Raw genomic sequence first — 22,990 nt, 5'->3', positions numbered from 1 at the left:
AGCTAGAAACTGCATCTATTTTATCCTGCAGCTGTAACAGACTCAAGGATATCAACAACAATGTTTTTAAGTGCTTTATATTTATTATAAAGTATTAATAACTGAATGTATGGAAAATGATTCTCTGTACAAGAGAGTAACATGACAGCTTTTACAAGTTCTGCTGTACAGTACATGAAATGCACATTTTTTCAGCTGCTTCAAACAGTATTTGCTATACAAGTCAAAAAGGGTAAACTTAGAAGTTTGTTTATAATACAGTGTGTTAGAAAGCACAAACAGGTAACATTCAAAATAAACAAGCTCCCAAAAATCAAAAGAAATCTTTAGATGGCATGTACACAGATTATACTCGTTTCAATATACATGTTATTGTTCCCCACAAGATGCTCCACTTTACTGGATTCCTGGAACATGATGAGAATTGAAGGTGCAAGAAAAGCACCTCTCAAGCCACATAAGAACTGGATGGGCAGAACAGCAATTTCCTGAAGTGTTCTCCACAGTCTTTGGCTCTACTATTTATTACAGCCATATACTGTGGCAATGCAAGAAGAGAGATGGGCCTTAATTACCAGTACTGTCAATGCCAATCCAGTTATCTGGGGAGCTGCTAGAGCAATTCAAGGCACTCTTCCCAGTGCTGCCAGCCTGCAGAACCCCCTGTGCAGGACACAGCATTTTAAGGAACAACCAGGCTGGGCTAAAGCATGTTCTTGAACATGGAACAAACAGTTCAAAACAAACTCCTTCAGAATGTCCAAAGCTCATTTGTACTTCACTTCCCAGGCACACCAGCCTAAGAGAAACATTCATGTATGTGTCACTAACACTTTAAAGCATACTGCTTCAATGTGTTTAGTTGCTTCTGGTTAAAGTGGTGTAAGGTATCAGCAGCTTTGAAGATAGTGTTCTTGGGGCATGGTGAACCTAAACTCACAGTAAGTTTTTAAGCCTACTTCACAGTTCAGCAGTTGTCTCCTTTGCTTTTCCTTCTCCTTAAGAGGCAGTGTCTATACTGAATCAGCTTTTACAACTGTTCCGCTTACAACACAAACCAGAATGCCAACACCCCCCAAAACTGTACTCACAGCAAGTTTGCTCTGATGCATGTGGTATTGACACGTAATTGTAAGCTTCTCCCATAATATAAAATAGCTTCTAGATTGAAAAGATTTAAAGATATTGCATGGTTGTATTTTACTTTTGCCTCCCAATCTCATTCCAACTATTTATGGAACTGTAAACAAGTAATTTTTATAGTCCTCAGTACTGTACACCTGCATTCCCAGGAACTGGAATTCAGTGACACCTTCATTAGAGATACAGTAGCCTAAGCACAGTGAAAGTTCTGTCCAGCTGCCCTCCTCTTCATACAGTAACCAACAGGCCACTCCTCCCACATTCACACCTTCAGCTTCCTCTTCTGATCAAAGTAGGCATCAAATCTGGATAATGCATATTCCTGGAGAAATAAAGGACATTCAGTACTCAATACAGTAAATAGCTATTTTCTTTTTTGGGATGGGGAAACATAATGAAGGTATTAACTGTGTTACTTTCCTAATCCATCATCTCAAAGCACTAATTAGCTCTATTCAGAAGGATAATCTCTTCAGAGGTGTTCTGGCCTCTAAAAATTTCCTGCAGTTTTATATTAAGTCTAACACAATTAGCTGCTGCCAAAATGGCAGAAAAAGCAGGTACTAAAAAGGCCAGGACTTCACTGAAAAGGCTGGCTCCTGCAACACTTCCTGCAAGATACTCCATGTACCTGCCAGTCCTATCACTTTACAGTACATTGAGCACAGCTCCAGAGCCAGACCGATCAGTTTCTCAGGTACAAGCAGCTAGCTGGCATAGATATTGCTGCACACTGAACATCACCGTGGGACATGTGCACTTTGAGTACTCAGTTCAAAATTGTCACTGCATGTTGGCCTCTCTCTTGCCTGGCATGTCTTACTGCAGAATAATGCTGCATTGCAAGGCCTGACACAAGGCTATATACAATACCTACATAACAATGAGAACAATTTCTGAATTTTTACAATTTTAGATGTTCTTTACATTCTTAAGGAAAGAGCACAAACTAGTAACAAATGGATTTTTAAAAGCTTCACTCCACTTAGAAGATACTAGTTGCTGTGAGAGGCCATTCCATTGCCCTTTCTATAATATACCATAGGTTTGGATTACTAATTTTCAGTTGTGTAATACAATTAAAAAACTTACCAGGTACCCAAACTCAATGGATGAGATCTTTGCTTGTATAATAGACCAGAGACCCCAGAAGAAGTGTGATGCCAGGGCAAACCTGAAATTACAAGGCTATGTTATTGAAATAAATAGCCAGCTAAGTCACAACATCTTATTTCAATGTCCTCTTAGAACAGTATTCCCTCGTTTGGGGATGTCCACACCTTTTCTTCAACTATATTATAAAAAGAATTCCATTAGCTTCCCCATGGAGTAGTATTCTGTTTACTCCATTATTAGTGTATATCATAGCTAATTTTACAGCAGACAGATTGTTCTTTACCCCATATAGATAGATTTCAATCCCTCTTAGCTCAAATTCTTCCACCCAGTGAGATATACAAGTGTAGGTACTGCAGTGGAAGTCTGAAGATATAGTTGTACAAGACAAGTTACCTGTTAACTTCTACCAACACTTCTTCTTCTAGTTTGGACTTCTCTTCATTGCTCAGATTTTCAAAGCCATCATGGAATACAGACAGGTAACTGGAGACAAAATGAAGCTGGAAGGCAAGTAAACAACACAGTTACAACTTTTCATCTCAAGATACATTTACTTCTTTCCGACCTTCTAATAAGACAATTTTTTTCCAAACATCAACAGTGTTGGAGTTAGCTTTAATGGTCCTCTTAACAGTTGCTTGAAAGTCTGGTTTAAGAAAAGCCGTAATATTAGGACAGGCAGCGTATAGCTACTGCCAACTAATTTCACAGTTGCAATACACAACTACTGGACTTTTTGTGGTGGATGGCTACACAGCACATAGTAAATACTCTATCCTGAATAGCTATTAAGTTACTATGATTTTTAAAGCAAAGATAGTCAGGTTTAGAGGAAGTATGACACTCGAGGAAGTCATGGAGGAAAGACCATGGGACACAGTAAGTCCAAAAGAGAATTGAAAGAGTTAAGATGTGAAGACTGTGGACGTTGGCATTTAATTATGTATTTTGTGTCTACCTGTTGTGTCTTTGAAGGATATTTAAGAACACTGGCTTTGAAGAATGGGTACTTCTCATATGAGTAATCATACATCCATTCACAGAAGTGATTTCCAATGTCAAATCCTCTGAAAAAGAAATAAAGTACCTCAGTATTTGCAAACTAGCAATATGGGTTTTTTTAAAGCAAACCCAAAGTCAAGTTTAAAAGCACTGGGCTACTCAGAACTTGCTGCAATTCTGCTGGAGGTAGAGAATTGATGACCAGAAGACAATTTTTCCAAATGATTAAAAATTAGTAAAGGGGGCAGTTAAGAATGAAAATTAACAGCTACATGAAAATACAAGACTTTGCTACTGAAATTTTGCTTTACACCAATGGAGAAAGTAAAAATACTTGAGTATGCACTACATCTCAGCATTAAGTCAGACATCTCTAATACTGGCATTACTGCAGGCAAAGAGATCATATTCAAAGTTTAACATATTCCACTTTTACGTTATTGGAATTCAGTGTTTCACTATGTTCCAGCTATGATAACGTTTAATCCCAGTGACTGTACACACTTAGATCATCCTTAAAATTAGTTAGCTAGATAGCTGAGGGAAGAACAAAAAGCATATTGTGTAACCATGTAGTGAAAAAACTTGTATTCTCATCTGCATGGATGAAAAAAAGCCATTAGAAAGGACAGAAGGAAAAAACACAAAAGCAAAGCTGCCCTATGTAGATATGCATACAAAATATACTTTTCCTCAGCTTCCCACTAGAAGAAATTTTGACATAAAAACAAGAAGCCATTTGTGCATAAACAAGCCCTCTAGTCTGAAAAACCAAAGAGCCCAAATAACTTTGATCTCTGCTGTATGGCTAAATTCAACAGCATCAGAATCAGAGCTGTTTTGATTAGTTATATTTGGTAACCACCACTAACAGACCAGAACACAATTCACTACAACAGACAAACAATCAGTAGTGCAGCACTTGGCCTCCCTGCAGCAAGCAGAAAGGAACAACACTTCCACACTGAAGAGAAAATAAAGTGGTTACCGGTAATTATAGCTGCTGTATTCAAAGTCAATGAGCATCAGCTTTTGGTTTTCTGAACTCTCTCTGCCTTCCAGAAGTAAGATATTACCTGAAAATTAAGAAAATACTGCATATTTAATAATGCAGGAAAATTAGAGAAAAGCAATACTCCAGGAACATTGTTCAGCTAATCCCAGTTATCCCTTATATCTGCATGGGAGAATTAGAGCTGTGCTGGTTTTGGCACAGGTAGTTAACTTTCTTTACAGTAGCTGGCACAGGGCTATGTTTGGATTTGTGGTGGTGATAACACAGGGATGTTTTTGTTACTGCTGAGTAGTGCTTCTGCAGAGTCAAGGTCTTTTGTGCTTCACACCCCACCCCAAAAGGGGGCTGGGGATGCAGAAGGAGCTGTTAGGGAACACAGCCAGATCAGCTGACTCCAGCTGACCAAAGGAACATCCCACACTATATGATGTCATGCTCAGTATACAGAGTTGGGAGGAAGAAAGAAGAGGGGATGTTTGGAGTGATGGCATTTGTCTTCCCAAGTCACTCTTGTGTCTGAACACCTGCCTGCTTGTGGGTAGTAGTGAATTAATTTCTTCCTTTGCTTGTGTGAGCAGCTTTTGCTTTCCCTATTAAACTGCCTTTATCTCAGCCCACGAGTTCTCCCTTTTATCCTTCCAATTCTCTTCCCAGTCTTGTGGGGAAAATTGAGTGAATGGCTCTGTGGGGCTGAGTTGCCAGCTGGGTTTAGTTAAACCATGAGAACAGGAAAAGCCAAGTTGCACTGGCTGTTCACCAGCTCTCTGCAAGTTGAGATATATGATAAACCTTGTAAAGCTGAAGGCAAGAAAGTTTTCCTCTGTATAGGGAGAGGCAGATTTGTTCTCCCAAGGGTCCTGTTTCCCCAGTTTAGCCTGCAGCTGGCTCAGGTGGCACTGTCAGCCTCAGCAGCTCTTGCTGCATTGTTTCTTTCCCCAGCTTGAGATCTATACATTTCACAGCATCTCTCATATCTGCATAGGACTATCATTGATCACACAACACTTGGTCCAGAAATTGCTTTTCAGCAGCCTGAAAGGCACAGTGTCTGATCAGTCTGCTGTTCTAATATGTGGCACAACTGTACCAATACAGAAAATTGAGGCAATTACTCATCTTTCAACTCACATAGTCACTGTAATTCACCTAAAAGACATCAAGTCTGCCTCTGTCAAGTACCAGTTAGTAAATAAATGTAGAGCAGTGTCAAGTTCTGCAATACTGTGACCCCTGATTCCCAGAGTGCACTAAAAAAAGATGGATAAGGTTTTCCTTATGTTTCTTACCAATACAAGTTAAAAACTGCCTAGTCAAATTACTCTACTCTCCATTTTCACCACTCACTGCTCTCTTCCAGCATCTTTCTTTTAAAATTACTTCAGTATATCCTACCCTGATCATGTATATTGCAGCAAACAAAGGTATGATCTAAACAGAAGACACATAAGGGGTCCCATTATCAACTGACCTGTACTAACAGAGCATGAGTACATTCTTGGCTTAACCCAGTTATGACACCAAAGTTCTCTGAAAAAGCCTGAAGGGTTGTAGAAGCCAATAATTTGCTTTGGTACTGTAGCACAACAGAGTGCACAGGCTGCTGCTTCAGGGCAGTATCTCCACAACGTGGCTACCTGTCAGAGCAAACAAGTAACCAGGAAAGGCTCAACAGTACATCACTGAATAATACTGAAATATAAGCTGCTTACCTTCTTGACAATCATTGTGGCAAAATACAACTGGTGAAGAAGTAGCTTCAAGCATAGCTCTAGAGAAAAGCAACAGAGTATCTTTTAAGTAACACACCACTAAGTTCAGTTCCACATCCAGGTAATTTTGTTGTAAGAATTTGAAACACTATTCCTTCTCAGCAAGACCCTATTTTCGCAATTAGGAGCAAAGCATCAGCACAATAAAGTTTGACTTCACTGATCAGTAAGTCAGATCAGCAATTTCATCAGAGAATTTTTTATTTGTATGAGACTCAGGTCAGTCACAAAACCAAAAACAATCTCCAGCTTGCAAAGTAAAATAAAGTGTTAAACTGTATAACATGTCTGAACAAGTAAAAAAAATCCATCCAGAAACTGTGCAGATTAGAAGATAGTGGTGGACAAAATAAGCCTACCTTAGATTTCTCATTTCCTGGGGGAGATTATAACTGAGAAGTTTGTTCAGTTTCCTGGTTTGAGATTCTCTGGTAAATTTAATTCTCAGCACTTGATTGAGATACCTGTTAAAAAAAAAAAGACAATAATACAGGATTTGTAACAATGAGTATATTATTCTTCCCACACTATGATAGCATTTAAACTAAAATCAAGGAAGTTGGAAAGAGCTACTGAAGAAAACATTCCTGTTCTTCAAGGTAACCAAAGTCCTTCATATGATAGTTTCTGGATACAGTGAAAGCTTGTGTTCTCAGGTGTTCAGGAAGAATGATCTGCTTATCAAAATTACAGCATGTCACCTTTCCCCTCCATAAAGTATTGCATAACTTACTTTTCCATTGTTCCAAAAAGCCACTTAGGTTCCTTATTAAATGGCATTTTCATGCCATGAAATCTAGCCATCTTCTCAGCTATTTCAGCAGATATGTCAGGTAAGCTTAGTTCTTCAGTGCTTAGTTTCCTGCTCTGTAATAAAATACAGTATTCTTAAAATACAGTTAATTGACTAATTACAGAAATGTGATTAATTACAAACACTAGCATTAGGCTCTATGCAGTATAGTGTGAAATACTAGCATAGTACTCAAAAACCTTTTTTGCTCACAGATGAACTTACCAAGTTACTGCCTTTGGAAAAGCTGTTAGCCAGCCCTACTTACAACTTAATCAATTCACTTCTAGATTCAAGACCTGGGGAGTATCACATCTCACACTAAGAATATCTTCAAAGCAGACCGAGAATAAATATTTAAGAACATCAAAAGCATCTGCTCTTGTTGCTGTTAAAGGGAAGTGTTACTCCACAGCTTCCCATGCTATATTTGGTATCTAACAGGCTTTTTATCTTCATTTATTAGCCTCTGCTAGAGCTGAAGAGTTTTTAGATATCTCTCCCTGGCAAGAGCTACAATGGGGCTCTCCAACACCCACTGTAACTGTATCAAATTACAGCCAGCAAGTACTACAGGAAGCCAAGTATTCCATTCCCACATCCTTACTTTTCTGGGCAGTCCAGAGACCTTGTCATGATCAATTAAAACAGCTTCCAGCAGCCCACTAACCAATTATGACCAGGACTTACGGGAATGAATTCCTCCAGTCGCCCTTGTGGGAAGATTCCATACAGCTTTGGGCCAAGCGCTCTCTCTGCAAGAATGGCAAACATAACACTCTCCAGAACCATGGCTTCTGCCCCCTACCAAAAAAATTAAAGCATTAGTTGGTGCTTGCACAGAAATTCACTTTAGCCAAATTGTTACCAGGTGAGAAATTTTATGGCTAGCTTTGAAAATACTCAGCATTTTACTAACCAAAGTTTCTTGACCAATAACTTTTAGTCATCATGGGAGCAATACAAATATTCTGCTTTCAAGTTTGAAGCTGGGGAGGAAAGTCTGTATTACTTAACAGGTACTGTGGGTGGGCCAGGTCAAAGTAAAGCTGCAAAAAGCAAAACACCCTCTCCTCTCCAACCTGTGGGAACTCTGGAAATTCATTTCCTGGAGGAGTTCATCCTACTGAAACACAACACAGGAACTACAAATATTATCCTGCATCAGCTATTTTAACACTATTCAGAACATTGCCTCTCAAAGGGGCATTTTAACTACACAAGTGAATGAACAACTGAACAAACCAATTTTTCATTTAGAAGAATGACTTAGGATTTCCTTCCATTAAGCACTTTTTAAGTATTCCATTTTCTTTAAGTGAGGAACTAATTTAAGATCCTGCTAAGGAACATGTGTGTGTGACTAAATGATCTTCCCTTTCTACCACCGAAGATATTTCCAGTTTCAATAACTTTTCTCTAAGGTTTTCTTACATCAAACTTTGTTTGTAACAATGACAAGCAGACATCCTTTTAATATGAATGTTTAAAAATTAATAGAAATATGAAATATTTAGTCTCAAAAACACAGTTAAAAATCACTGAAGTGTAGCTTTCTGGACGAGTAAGATTACCTGTAAGTAAACACAGACATCACATTATAAATCTCAACTTCTAGCAATTATGTTAGCCAGAATCCAGCTCTACTCAAATCCTAAAGATCTGCCAAGACTGTCTACTTTTGAGTAGCTCATCTCAAAGTCAGACCCATAACATTTAAAAGCATAAGAATAAAAAGCGCAAAATTAAGAAAGCTCTCAGGTATTTCTGACTACAGATCCTTTTGCATTATTGCAGTCAACACAGTATCACAATATATAACTCTATACAAGTTCCACTCTTGAATACACTCCAGGCAGTACTGTTGACAAATTACTTTTATTATTGGCCCATACCTTATTATTGACATTTCCTAGGAATTCTAGCATTTCGTATTGAAGTGCACTAAAGATTCTCATAACTGTGTTGTGAAGCACTGAGACTTTATGACAATTTGCATATGACTGTAATGCATCTATGTTCTCCACCATTTTTCCATCTCAGTTCCTCAAAGCACCAAATGCTTTATCCACTAACACACCAAAAAATGTTTTTAACCATTTCACATGCCCTCACCATCACAGGTCTGAACTTTTGTATTCAGTTCTGAAACCTAATGCCAAGCACCAAAAAGCAAATTATTTACAAGCTACTGAATGTCCACTTTATTTTTAACCAACACTGACTTTGACTGCACCTGGTACAACACCAGGGTGTTTTGAGTCTGTTCCCATTAAGATGACAGTTCTTGTTTTCAAATCTTAGTGAAAAACCAACTCACTATTCTTGGATAACAGCAAGTACAAAACCCCCCCCCATTATTCATTAAGACATCTCTTCACACATCAGAAGTGATAAGCACCAGAAGAACTTCCTCTATTGAAACAGAGTAACAAGTAACAGTAACTTGAGCACAATCCAATGAGAGCTGTAGAACAATACCATCTATGTAATCTCAGGCACAAAGGCTTCTTCATAGTACCTGAGGGACTTTTTACCAATCTCCACTCCATACACTACTATTAAACACAGGACAGGTGTGGAAATAAACTACTAAAGAGCATTAAATTCTACAGCGTACTTCATATGGATACTGAACAAATCTAGGTATCTGACTCTTCAGATTAATGTTCACCTGATAACTTTAAAGGATCAAGCATTGTAACTAAGGAAATTATGTACCTCAGTGCCTTTAAACACTTTGCAATACACTTACACTGCCAAGACAACAACCTGTTATTTTAAGATCTAAAGCTCTCAATTTTCACCAATTTCAGAGATGCATCCATAAGCACGTGTATTTGAATTTCTGGAGAAGATTGGGCTGCTCATGTTTTTAAATGAATACTTAGGAGATTAATCTTTTATTTCAAACCTAACAATTATACACATTTTTTAAAAGATATTCTCAGGATGCACCTCCCATACAGGCAGGGAGAGATCAAAAGCCTTTCTACACTTCAGCTGGAACTGAAGCTTCTGCTATTTTCCTGCCTTAACACAAAGTTCACTATAAAATACACAAAGTAGTGATATTCTAAGGAAAATTACTGCAAATTGTAGCCAAACCAAAGTAAAACATAAATAGTTCCTGTTAAAAGGCCTTATGAGCTGACAGATTATTCAAGGTCTAGACAATTGTCACACACCAGGCAGCTCAGAAGCTACAATGCTTTTGCTAGTGAACCCAGAGGATTTTATGCTTTCTAAAGGATATCTCCTCTAATAACGTGAACACAAGAAAATTAACAAATCCATCCTGACAGTAATTCTTGAGTACACTGATTCAACAGTGAAGTTTCAGCACTATGAGATTAACAGCAGAAAACAATAACCTATCAGCAAAGAAACACTATTTTCAGGCAGCAAATACCACAAATGAAGTTCTGAAGTTCAAAACCTTGTTTCCTGTACTGCAAAACTTCTATGAGCTTCTGGCACTAGGGTGGGGCTTGTTTGGACTTTTGCTTTCTTTTATAACTTTAACTAATTTTTTTTTTTTACAGGATTGTGGTAGGGGAGAAATCAAGCCATCTCCATTTTTCATCTTTGAAGAAAACTGAGGTATCAAACCAGTACATTTTTCAGTTCAATCTTGGTTCAACTGATTGAAGCTGGTCCAGTAAGCTAAGCAAAGTTCAACAAAACGTCAAAAGCAGTCAGTCAACAACAAAAAATTTAAAACCAGTTTCAACTCACTAGGGGAAAAAAACCCCAAAACCAAACAAGTGCTTGAAAATGTTTCAGATGGCACTCCCAGAAGGCAAAAAATACAAGGGCAGAAAAGCAGCACTTATCAATTGAGTAAAATGCACTTTTCGCTAGTTGCTGCCAAAATCATTACAGAGCTGAAAACAGAGTACATAACCAAAGCATCTGGCTAGCATGCTGCAATGTTATCCCTTACTGAAAAAATACTGCCAGGGTAAAAATCTAAATTATCAAATGCTATTCAGATGACTTTATGAAAAGTTACAACCAGCTAAACATTATGCTGCTGGAGAAGAAATGTCTCCAAATGCAAAAACTTTAGAGTTTGCAGAGCAGAGATGATCCAAGCACAACGCTAATCAGGAACACTTCATGTTCAAGAGCAAGTTCTCTCCACCTCCATATACTTTCCTCAGAGGAGTTTATCAATGTATTAAAAAATTAGGGATTAGGTAAAGCAGAGAACTGATGTTCATGATGTTCTACTTAAGAAGAAAGTCTAATACTAGAAATGGCACTACTGATACCAATATTCAAAATGGTAAGAAACCACTTAGGGTAGAACGGGGGGACGGTTTCGTCATGATCTGGGGTGCTTAAATCTTCCCAAACTATGTCAAGACACTCACGTTATAATGTTGGTTCTGTGAGCAAATAAATTTCTTTTTTTCATTACTCTTTACATTTTCTAGATACAGTCCAGGTGGAGTAACTACTGGTTTAAAACAAGCAGGATCACCACATTTCCCTATAAAATTCTGTGAAATAAGCAAATTTAATTACTCACTTGCAAGTCATTTTCCTTCTGAGACTGTACAGACTCTCCCTTATTACAGGACCTCTATGAATGAGAAAAAGCAAACAGAATGAGACGATGAAATTTAAAGTTATTAACCTGCAACCACCAGAACAAAGGGAGTAGAAGTACCAGCTACAATTAACTAGAAGTCTCAACACTGTCTTGGATCTGTGACAGCTACAGCACTAGTATCCATCTGACCTCTGACCACCACACTTTCAACAATTCCAAAATCTTTCAAAAGGATGTGCCACTGAGACCAAGCCACTCATATAAATACCTTATTTTCACACATATTTTTATTGTTTCCCAGTCTTTCAAAACAAGATTTCAATGCACCATAAGCTCAGAGGAGCATTTTTAATTAAAAGAAAATTAAGTCCCTCTGCATGACATCTGGGATAAGATTCTTCCAGCCAAAGCACTTGAGACACATTACAGAGATTACATAAAAGCCTTAGAAGGACTATTGGAAGAGGCATATTATGAAGGTTGCAAAGCACTTTCTTAACTTATTTTCCAAATTTCTTGTGGCTAGAATTTCCTTTTTTAGAGCATGCTGTCTGGGCTATATAGCCAATGTACCACCAGCTGTGCAAATCCAAGATTTTTCTTCAAATTAATTGCCCATGTAAGCTAAAGGTGTCTCAGTAAGAACTACAGTATACTAGCAAAACTTTAACAAGTTCCATGCATAATGTATGGTGCTAGGGTTGTTAACAGCTATTATAAAGCAGTTTCAGAATATTAAACCATACCCTCAGCAACTGAACCCTCAATGGCACATGCTTTTAATAGAGCTGCACATATAAAATTCAAGATATATTAAAAACCTTGTCCTTTAAAGGGCTTGAAGGTAAGGAGAAGAGAAAGCAAATATCTGCTTAGAATTAGTGACAGTTTGTGGCTGCTATTTATGTTGCAATTCCACCATTGACTGTTTAAACCAGACTAGCTTTAGAGGCCCATAAAGGCAGCCTGCATCTCCACCTTCTGAACACAAACATTACATTCACAGAACCATGTGCATACCTTTCTGTTCCAAAACTCTAACATGTCCAAAACAAGGGTGGAAATATGAACTTAATGGAATACAGTTAAGCAACACCAGCTGCCTTAAGTACAGTACAACAAGCTAATGATTTATACAAGCTATGCAGTTACAGTATTTCAGAAGCTACAGAAGAAGGATAGTTAACATCAATCTTTCAGCAAGTACTTCCCATAACACTACTATGTAAGTTTTAAACAAGACAATATGGAAACTACTATTACTTTATATTACTTTCAAGGAAATTATGAAGTCCAAACATATTCACTACAGCTAAATGTGTAACTACTCAATAGCATTAAAATAATTCACAGAGGGCTTCTCTGAACAAGCATGTTCTACATCAATACCACTCTCAGATTTTTCTTGAACAGTCAAAGTTACTCACCATTCAGGAGTCTTTCCTGATAAATGGTGGTCTCAGAATGGTTCAGTTCAATGAGAAGGTAAGCACATTAGACTTTTCCCTAGAACCTGAACTGGCATCTGCTTTCCAGAAGTCATACTGTATAAAGGGCTAGCCAGTTCCAAGAGTCCACCTCGAATTAGTGTTGGAGATAGCCTAATGGCATCTACTGTGCCATTAGAAAGAGACAGTTAGGGTTTTACTGCAGAGTCATCACAAGAGGAGACTTCTGCGGCACCCCTTCCTCTTTTCTGTTCCCTCAGCATGAAGCATTAGTTTCCAGAAGGAAACAAATACAAATATGTGAATAACTTGCAAATATGAATGGGAGCTTGGAGAGGATCAGTCTTCACAAGTGGCCATGTACTCAGCCTAGGATTAGGAAATTCTTCACTATACATGGCCAAGGAGAGCAAAGTAAGCAGGATGCAATATTATGTACCAGATAAAAGTTTCTGTTTAAAAGTTTAACAGAATTAAATAGTAGAATTTGACTGTTTCCTGATTGAACAATCACCTATGAGAACAGTGGTTCAAAATTAAGCATATCATACAATGATTTGATCAACCTATTTATCTCACTTATTGTTGGCTAAATCAATCAACTTGAGTTTTTCCATAACTCTTAATAGCCCACTCTAACTAATGTCCCATTCTGGGAGCTATTTACTTCAACAGAAATGAAGAGATTTTAGTTACCTGAAAAATAGAAGGACTGAGTAACTGCTAGAGCTTTTTAATTGCTCTCTCTTCATGGAAACTAACTAGAAATGAACTTGTGTTCTACAACTTCAAGATTTCTTTAAATATTTTTTCAGCGCTTCTTTTATTGTAGGAAGATTTATTCTCAAAGCCCTGAGAAAGTTAACTCCAGTTTTAGTAAGAGAGGACAACTATATTCAACAGAAGTTGTTTAGAGACTAGTCTGTAATCATGCAAATTGATTTTATTGCAGGATATGAGATAAAAGTTCTATAATGGGAAACAGTGCACACTGATCTGTGATCAGATGAGCAGACAAGTGTTTATACATCTGGCAATTTAATACAGAAAATTGAGTTCAACATTTTCTTCCTAATGCCCCTAATTTATTTCTCTTGTAACTGAAAGATGAAGTCTCTTATCAAAAAAACCAAAATGATGCTTGGCCAGAGAATTCTGTACAGAGAATGAACTTTTATTTCTTTTTTTTCCCTAAATAACTTCGAGCTCTGCTCACAAATTTAAATCTAATATTATAACTCAATTTTTCTGAGCTTACTCAGCTCTAGTTTTCAGTATTTCAAAATAGGGCAATACTTTGAATTAGATAAATCCCTAGGAATTCAAATCTCAAGAAATCACATTACAAAGAATTGCCTCAGAGGTTAAAGGTGACCTGCACAGGGGAAACTTTTCTAGAAGCCATTGGAAGCCATCAATTTGAACTTCAGTGTATGGAACAAAACCAGCTTTAGATTCAGCAATAACTATTTCTGCTTCTAATGATCTGCCATGGATCACTTATTCCCATCAGGCCTGAAGGAACTGATACTAATTTGCTGGAGTTTTAAAAATCTAGCATGTGAAGAATTCCCAATTCAAGCTCTACAAAAGCCACATCTCCAATCCTTTACATTTCAAGTTACCATTCTGTTATGAGGGAGCAGAGAAAAGGAAGGAACAGTTTGATATTCTGTTATTGCTGTAAACATTCAGATGCACAGACAGTAGCTGGTGCTACTTAAGGCTTACTTTTAAACAATGAAATCCAGTACTAAAGAAAATGAAAGCTGTAGAGAATGCTCCACTTCAGAGATCTCATACTATACCGTGAATCGTGTCTGTCACCTGGAAACCAGAGTGCTCTAGGCACGATCGCATGGGCAAGCCTGCAGCAGAGAACACATGCATATACAACTAAAGTGGTACATTACCCCCAGAACACCCTTAATGCCACCCAACACAAATATATCCCCGTAAGAGGTGCTTGGTTTCTTTCAAGCCGTCTGCCAGTGCCAGGGATTTGTAGTTACTCCATGCTACAAACAGACATGGACACCAACAACCACAGAAGACGTTGATAATTACAGTTACACAGCAGTCTGCATTTTATTTAGTTACACAAAATAAAAGGCAGCAAGGCAGGTATGGAAAAAGATTTACCACAGAATTGTGGCAACCGTTTATACTCATTTTGCATCTGCTCATATGGAAATTGAGAGATCAGAGAGGAACATTTGGTATACTGGTTTGTTTTTCCTCATTTGCATACAAGATATTGTTTTGGCTATTGTAAAGTAACTGAGCCCAAGTGAATCAGGGTTCAAGGTTCTTTTGACATGTGTAAAAGAATGGGAATCAATCAACAAGTTACCTTTTGACAGGTGAACTTAGAAATTCACCTTAATTTGAGCAAATTTTTTGTTGATGCCACCTTATATTGAAATCCCATTAGCATTTTCAAGATGTCATTCTGAATTTAAGTAGAAACACTACAGTGATATGCAAATGAAATCCAATTTTAAAGCCTGGACATTAATTGGATAAATATTGTTGGATAACCTTTTATTTCAGTTGTTAACACTAATACAACCAACAGTTAAAGACATTTTGTCATGACAAGTTTTACTTTTAATGCTCCCCTTTAAATTTAGCAACTAAGCTGGAGCAAGAAAAAGTGAAGCAGAGTAAGACATTTCCCTTTTATCAGCCTAGGACATATCTGCATTGTGCCTCAAACATTGGAGTTTTAATGTGGTTAGTACTTTAACCTGTCACAAGTACAATTCTCATCTTAAAAAAAAGTTCTGCTCAAGGATAAACTCAAGAGAAGTCCTTGATTTATAAATATCCATGCCAGTGCGACCATTCATAATAATGGCCGAGCCAGCTCAGTTCATCTCCACCCAGCTCCCCCCAAAACAGTCATGCACACAAAAAATTGGCTTAAACATATCAGCTATGACAGAGGAAGGCACAAAGCCTTCCCTGTGTGGCAGCTTTAGCCAGCTGGCATGGTTTATATTGGATGAGTTTCATGTACTGACATTTGTGTCTTCCAAGAGTCATAATAAGCAAACTGGAGCGATTTCCAAACTGCAAAAAAGGTTCCTTTAAAAGGTGGCTCAAAGAATTATGATGCCAGTGTCATTCATTCTTAAGTTAGTAATCAGGTATCCATTTTTCACTTGTATTCAAAATTTTAACTTAAACTTATCTTCTGTACTTACAACAATTTGGTGCAGGTTGCTATAGATACCCAGTATTTACAGTAAAGGGATAAGAAGAGCTGATATCACTGGTTTGTGCTCCAATTTCAACAGAAGGTAAAATGGACAAGAGTTAAAACATGCTACAAAGGCTCAAGCAAACAAATGGTAACTACTAATACCCAGTGGCAGCTACAATTAAGTCATTGAGAATTAAGTTGTAATTTTAACGTAAGGTCTCAAAACTCAACTTAGTTAATCAGTGCCCCTTACTTTCTACAGGGTTTTTAACTTGAACAACTTTACAAAAAAATATCAAATTACTCCCTCTTAACAGGCTTGTCATAACATTCTGCTTATGCCACCCAGAAACTCGTAGGAGTCCTGTGTGAGGTTTTCAAAATACCCAATAAAACAGTTTGCTTATAATTTAACTTGCATTTAAGGTAAAGGGGCTGGAAGAGACAAATGTTTGTTGACAAAAATTGTGAACCTCAATGCAATCAAAGTTTTACCTTGGGACTTTCTCTGCTTACTTAACCATTAGTGAACTGCACCAACAAGAGCAGTCATTTCACTGCCACTATGGAAATAAAGGAAGTTAGACATCTCAAAAGATCCTTCAACACCAAGAGCAGAAAGGTTAGAAAGTTATAAACACACTTTCAATTTTCAAACCAAATTAGTTCTCATTTGAGAGCCCAAAAATTTGTTTTGATTTCTTCAGTGGATAGAGGCAGAGAAAAGGCAAGTTAAAAAATACCCTGAGGGAAGAAGAGGGCAACCAAATCCTAGAGTATTTTATTTTTCCTTTGAAATATAAGGGAAAGGCCATATTTCTTCACAGCTCTTGGGAAACAGAAACTCTACAACTACAGTAGTTTTACAGCCCATGTTCCTACTCAAGCTTTCTACATATTAACTCAGCATTATATTGAAACCATTAACAATTCTTAAAAATAACCCCAACTTAGCATCAATCCTAGGAGTCATTTTGAAAACAAAGTTCCACACCACCTTTTTTCACTCTGCTTTTAGTTTCTCTTTAAAACTAAAGACTATTTAAACTTGAATTACTGAACTTCTACATACTTTTCCTGTTTAAGAGCTTAACTTTCCCAACACACATATGGTGCTGTAGCCAAGCAATTCATGCTATTCCAAACCACTGAAATATTTTACATACTTCTGGTAAAGTTTGTTACCACAGGAAAGTTAATAACTCACATAATATAATAAAGGAACATGTCAAAGTCAGTAAAGAAACAATATTTAATGAGACTTTTAATAGTAAGCTTGGTCAAGACAGCAGAAGCAAGAAGAATGGGCTGAAATTTCAGGAACAGAAATCTTCTGCAGATATTGGATCAGTTGTTCAAAGCAAGTGACTGAGTACTGGAAAATATAAAATTAATGGATAATAAAACCAGACCCCCTAAGTCAAATAGAAACAATTGCCAACATACAGATGTTATGAAGCTGCAATTTTTCATAAGGTTAAACACGTTATGATTGCTTATATACAATATCATCAAGTGTGTAACAGATAGGTAAGAGAAGATCTGCTGTACAGTCCTACAGTAACAGTCTGTAAGCTTCAGAAGAGATCACATTTACAAAATATTCTTGCTTTTAAATGTTATTATTTGAAACAGATTTGCCAATCACTTCTCTTAAGGTTTGACAAATTTCAATACTATTTACATTTTACTAACCAAATGAAACTAATATTAAAAGTTCAACAGAACATCTGGTTAAGCTTCTATGCCAGCTATGAGGCATTTCACACATTTAGGAAAGCATGTTTTGGAATGAGATGACTGTATAGTATCAATGTTCATGCTTAATTTTTATTCAAAACCATAGATCAAATTTTCTAGCAACACAATTACCCATGAAATATAGTAAAATGCTTGAGCAGTGTACAAGCTTGGCAAAACCTTCCACTAATCTCCAAGATCATAAGTGCTATCACGATTAAAATTAAGCAGTTTAGTGTCTTGCAATGTAGTTATGTTGGAGTCTTACATTCTGTACAGAAGCAAACTTTTCTGAAACACCACAGTCCAAACTTAAGACCATAAACAAAACATTAGTGCTCAAACAAACAGCAAACGAGCCTTCAGCTAACACATGCCAGTCGGGATCTGTGTAGAAAGGAGTGTAAGTTCTAGACAATAACAAACCATAAAGAAAACTGCTTCCAGCTTGCAACCTACCCCCACAACCACAGAACCATTCCCTAGGATAAAGCTGCGGAGTGTCACAAATGAAGATCTCCAAACATATTACAGTGGTACTACAGAAACCCTCCCACTCCCAAAGCACCCACTGTACTCACCATCTGCAGGATTGCACCGTATAAGCGCAGGAGAACTTTCCGTGGTTCATCTGCAACTGTCTCAATGGTATCAGGTAGTGAGCACTGAAACAACATGTTGCTGAGGCCACCTCTGAAGAGAAAGAAACACATTGATTAGCTGACTTGGATAAGCACACATGTTTTGTTTTCAACAAAGGAGAGGTGCACTAAACATCCTTTTGATACAATTAACTGGGCTACTCTAACAAGTAAAACAGTTTGCCAACAGTACCAGTAACTTGTAACATACAAGGCTTTGATAAAACAGTGGCAGCTTCATGCTTCTTAATGTACAGTTCACCACCTAGATCTATAAATCCAAATCACAGCCCAAGCTATGAACAAACTGATGTAAAAATGCAACAAACAACTATGTAGACCTCTGTAAATTATTTTTAGTGATGCTGGAGTCTCGTCACATATAGTTGGTTGCACAAGCAAAACGGCAGAGTAAGTTTAAAACTATGCAACGAATACAAAACTCTAAGTTTGAATTAAAAGCTGCAACCACTGGGATTAGCTGCTAAAAAACTCAGCTATAAAGATTTAACCTGAATACCCGTGCTACAGCATTGCTAATGGAAGTCTTATTTCTGCTGTCTTTTTTTTTAGGGACACATTTTCAAATTTGAAATTTACAATTAAAGCAGATCTTTATTTGAAAGATACTGCTCATGTATTTGTCAAATCTAAAATCACACTCACCTTCTCTGATCTAGTATCTATCTACATTGATAAAGCTGTAGAAAAACCAAATGCTGTCACTTTTTCCTGTAAAGCAGTGTTATTAAACAGTAATTATATGAAAAAACAGCATGTTTGTACATCATTTGAATGACTGAAGCACTGATCTCCCTAGTTGTGTCTGTCTTGATGAGATAGTAAGTTTCTTGATGTCCTAGTAGCTCCTTAAGAACACCCATCCACTCAACCCACATTTCCTTTACTGCATTGCCTCTCTGCATTCTTTTCATTATCATTATGTTCATAAATGAAATTTTCAAATTTCCCTTCTGCAAGTGATTTAGCCTATAATATATACACTACCTTGCAGTAAGCTTGGATTCCAAGAATCCATAGCAGATCCAAAATGTAGTGGCTAAAATGCAGTGCTTAGTCCTAACCTGACATTCCTCTCAATGCTTTTTCAAATATTCTTCTCGGCCCTCTTTCAACACAGTGGGGAAGCAGCAAAGACTTTCTGGAGAAAAAGGCTACCAAGAAGGAGACAAGGGTTGGCCTGCATATCCAAAGTCAACAACTGAGAGGAAAAAAAGATCTCAAGAAAACAGGGTAAAATAGCAACCACACAATATGCTTAAGAAAGGAGACAGAAAAGAACCAGGTGGCTTGGCAGGCATCCAAAAAGTGATGTTTAGAGACAAGATATGAAGTAACTTTGAACCATGAAGGTGAACAGGCTGGGAAAAAAAAACCCAAGAGACAGATGGAAAGGATATCAAAGGATGAGCAGAGCCAGCTATGCAGAGGCAATCTGAACAGTGGTTAGTTATACTAACTATACTTCTGACTTTACCTGAACTGGGCTAGACAGATATTTTTAAAAAACATTTGCCTTTTTTTCTAAGCCTCTGATTAAAACTTTGGTGAAAACAATATGCAAACAGAAGAACTAAGCATGCTGAAAAATACTTTACAAGAAATACTGGACTAAAGCTCAAAAATCTATACAGTTACATGACAAACAAATGTTCAGCCTGCACACAGTGTGTGAAAGCCCAGAAACTCTTCTTTTCTTATACCAGACAAGCCAAATTAGAGTGTCCTAGTGAAGCTGAACTCCATTAAACAAAAGTTTCATTACAGCTTTATGCACTTAAGACTTCAAAGAGTTCTACCTGGTAAAGTTATCACGGAAATCCATACAGGAGTGCAATAAAAGGCATTGTTCTCCTGAAAGGTCAGTAGACTCAGCGTGCTGTTTAAAGGTCAAAAGGGCACATCTCACTCTTATACAGATAAAGCTACCAGTTACTTTACTGACAGCTGTTCATGAACATGGTTTTGCAACACTGATGGACACACTGGAAAATGCACACGGATTGAAACCAGAATCAGCAAACCAATATGATGCATCTTCCAGAGATGAAAGTGGTGAGAAGACTTTTGCCAAAAAAAACCCAACTGCCAATTAGCGTGGCTTTACACATTCTTAACTTTCAGCCGGTCTTATCTTCCTCCAAATCTGGAAACCACCAAGACATTTTGAAGTGGTGCATCACGTGGGAGGCTTCCAAGAAACACAAAGATAACTGTGCTAAAATGTAAGGCTTTAGAAAATAAGTACCGAAGTCAGCAATACACACAATACAGATGAAAACTTAATTAAGCAACTCAAACTAGACATATCAGACTAGTCTACTGTTCAGGGACTGTATTGGTTTTGTAAAAATTCTCTCTCTTCATAAACTTACGATCATATCAAGTGAAGACAAATGATCTAGAAAAACAAACACTACCTACACTGGCTCTCAGTGAGTTGCTCATTTTTCAATATGGCTTTTAAAATACACTTAGAAATGAGCAGGATGTGTTTTAATCATACTTTTATGCATCTGAGCTTTGTCAACTATTTATGCTCCCATAGCTACCTAGGGTAGATGTGTGCATGTTTTGTGTATGGCTAAAAGTAGAAACACTAGGAAAGCAAACTGCCAACAGTATCCTTTGAAACTACATGTGACTCCAGGTTTGATCAGGTAGAATGATCAATCAGGAAGGCATGAGACAAGCAGTGCAAAAAGGGGAATCTCTGAACAAACATCGGTTTAGTTAAAGTAAAATAAAGATGCTATTTAACTCCACAAAGAAGGTACAGATCTCAAACACATGACATCATATGGCTCCCAGAACGTCCCCAATTTACATATTTCTGCTGCCAGCGTGCTGAGTCACAAGCACTCATTACTGTGTGCTGTAAAAGATGACTCACATCACCGATACACCACGTTTACCTGACGACTTCTCAGCTCGGAGCAGCCAGAGCCAGCCCTGCAGAGCCCTTTCCCCGGCAGGGAGCTCGGGGCGCGGTGCAGCGGTTCCTGCCGGCTCCATGCCTCCCAGGGCCGGGCGCAGGGCCCCTCCCCCGGCGCGGGGCCGAGCCGGGCCGTGCCGATGCAGCAGCCGCCGCCCCCCCGCACCGCCGCCCCGCACCCGGCACCGCCCCCGGGACCCCCGCACCGCCCCCCGCTCCGGCCAGCCCGCTCCCACCGCCCACACGAGCGAATTCGGGAGGGATTTAAAAGGATAACATGAAATTAAAGACGGAACCTCTCGCCTCCCCCGCTGGGGTCGGCTCGGACCCGCGGCGCGCCCCGTCCCCGCCCCCTGGCCGGGCCACCTCCCCCTCCGCGCTGACCTGATGGGGCTGATGCGCAGCTGCTCCTCCCGCAGCCCCCGCCAGGCCCCCGGCAGGAACTCCTTGCACCACAGATACGCCCGGCGCCGCGTCCGGGGGTCGAGCGGCGGCGACTGCTCCTCGAGCGGCGGAGGCAGCGCCGGGGGCGGGGTCGCGGCGCCACCGCCTCTGCCCGCCGCGGCGGGGTCCTTCCCGTCGGGGTCGGGGTGAGCCAGCGGCGAGGGCGGCTGCCCGGCCGCGGCGGACCCGCGGCCGAGGAGGAGCCCGAGCGGGGACGGGTCGGCGTCGCCGTTGCAGAACTTGGTTTTCATGGCGCGGCGCGGGGGGAACACGGTGGCCGTTGGTGCGGCGGGCGGGGGTGGCAGCTCGCGTGCGTCCCTCCGCCGTCAGCGCCGGCGGCGAGTGAGCTCCGCGCTCGCCCCCGGCCCCCCCTTTTATACGGCGTGTCGGCACGCGGGTCCGCTCGCGCCTCACGCTTCACGCCCGTTTGCCTCTGATTGGCTGGAGCCGGCTCTCGGCTCCGCCCTTGGAGCGGGGGTGGGTAGGGAAGGGGAGGGAGGAGCGCGCGCTCCCGGCTCGCGGCCCCTCCGGGCGTCTGTGATTGGTGCGCGCGCGCGAGGGGAGCACGAGGCGCTCGCCCGCGGGGCGGGGGCTGAGCGTGAGGGGAGCGCTGAAGGAAGGTGAGAGAGAGGGAGAGAGGGAGGGAGAGAAGGAAAAAAGGAGGGAGGAAGGGAGAGAGGGGACATCTCACGGTGCGCTGTGTCGTGGAGCTGCCGCCGCTGGATCCGCGGTGATGCGGTGCTGGGTGGAGCCGGCACACCCTCAGTCAGGGCTGGCCTTGCTGAGGGCTGCACAACGTGCCGGTGTCATTCACTCCGTGACGAGCCACCGAAGTATGTGGGAAAGCTCCTGTCGGTGCGAAGTGGGTCGCGGCAACGAATAATATGCTTACTTGAAGTGCGCTCGTTATTGAAAGTTATCGAATTACTTTAATTATCGTGTGAGCTCTGGCTCATGCCCGCATGGCCAACTGCTCTGTCGTGGGTCGGGAGAGGATCGCGCCTGAACAGAAGGGTACAGCTACGGGAACTAGAACAACGTCTGTACGCAGTGCTTTCGAGCTGAGTTTCTTATAGTTTTGGCATTGGAAATACGCTTTGTTGTTTTGGGAAACGCCAGCACCTGCCTTACGATCCTTGCTCCGCAGCTCC

At 39.7% G+C, this 22,990-nt stretch overlaps 1 protein-coding gene across 2 annotated transcripts; it reads right to left on the bottom strand.

Annotated features, from left to right (window-relative positions):
- Nucleotides 1-61: 61 nt before the first annotated feature.
- CHKA (choline kinase alpha) lies at nt 62-22,211 on the bottom strand. Of its 2 annotated transcripts, XM_085062725.1 has the most exons (12): nt 21,780-22,211; nt 18,380-18,491; nt 11,379-11,432; nt 7,532-7,645; nt 6,782-6,915; nt 6,408-6,512; nt 5,989-6,047; nt 4,253-4,340; nt 3,221-3,329; nt 2,656-2,762; nt 2,236-2,317; nt 62-1,465 (listed from the first exon to the last, which is right to left on the bottom strand). In XM_085062725.1, exons 1-12 carry the CDS (start codon nt 22,088-22,090, stop codon nt 1,406-1,408), a joined length of 1,335 nt encoding a protein of 444 aa, XP_084918851.1. In that variant the 5' UTR covers nt 22,091-22,211; the 3' UTR covers nt 62-1,405. The 2 variants fall into 2 exon arrangements, with proteins under 2 accessions (XP_084918851.1, XP_084918852.1); XM_085062726.1 differs by lacking the exon at nt 11,379-11,432.
- Between the last annotated feature and the right edge of the window lie 779 nt (nt 22,212-22,990).

The sequence above is a fragment of the Lichenostomus cassidix genome, chromosome 5 (genome assembly GCF_008360975.1).
Source record: "Lichenostomus cassidix isolate B80296 chromosome 5, HeHo_3.0, whole genome shotgun sequence".
In the NCBI taxonomy this organism is placed as follows: domain Eukaryota; kingdom Metazoa; phylum Chordata; class Aves; order Passeriformes; family Meliphagidae; genus Lichenostomus; species Lichenostomus cassidix.
The sequence above is the reverse complement of the archived record's forward strand: the minus strand, read 5'-3'. Positions and strand labels throughout refer to the sequence as shown.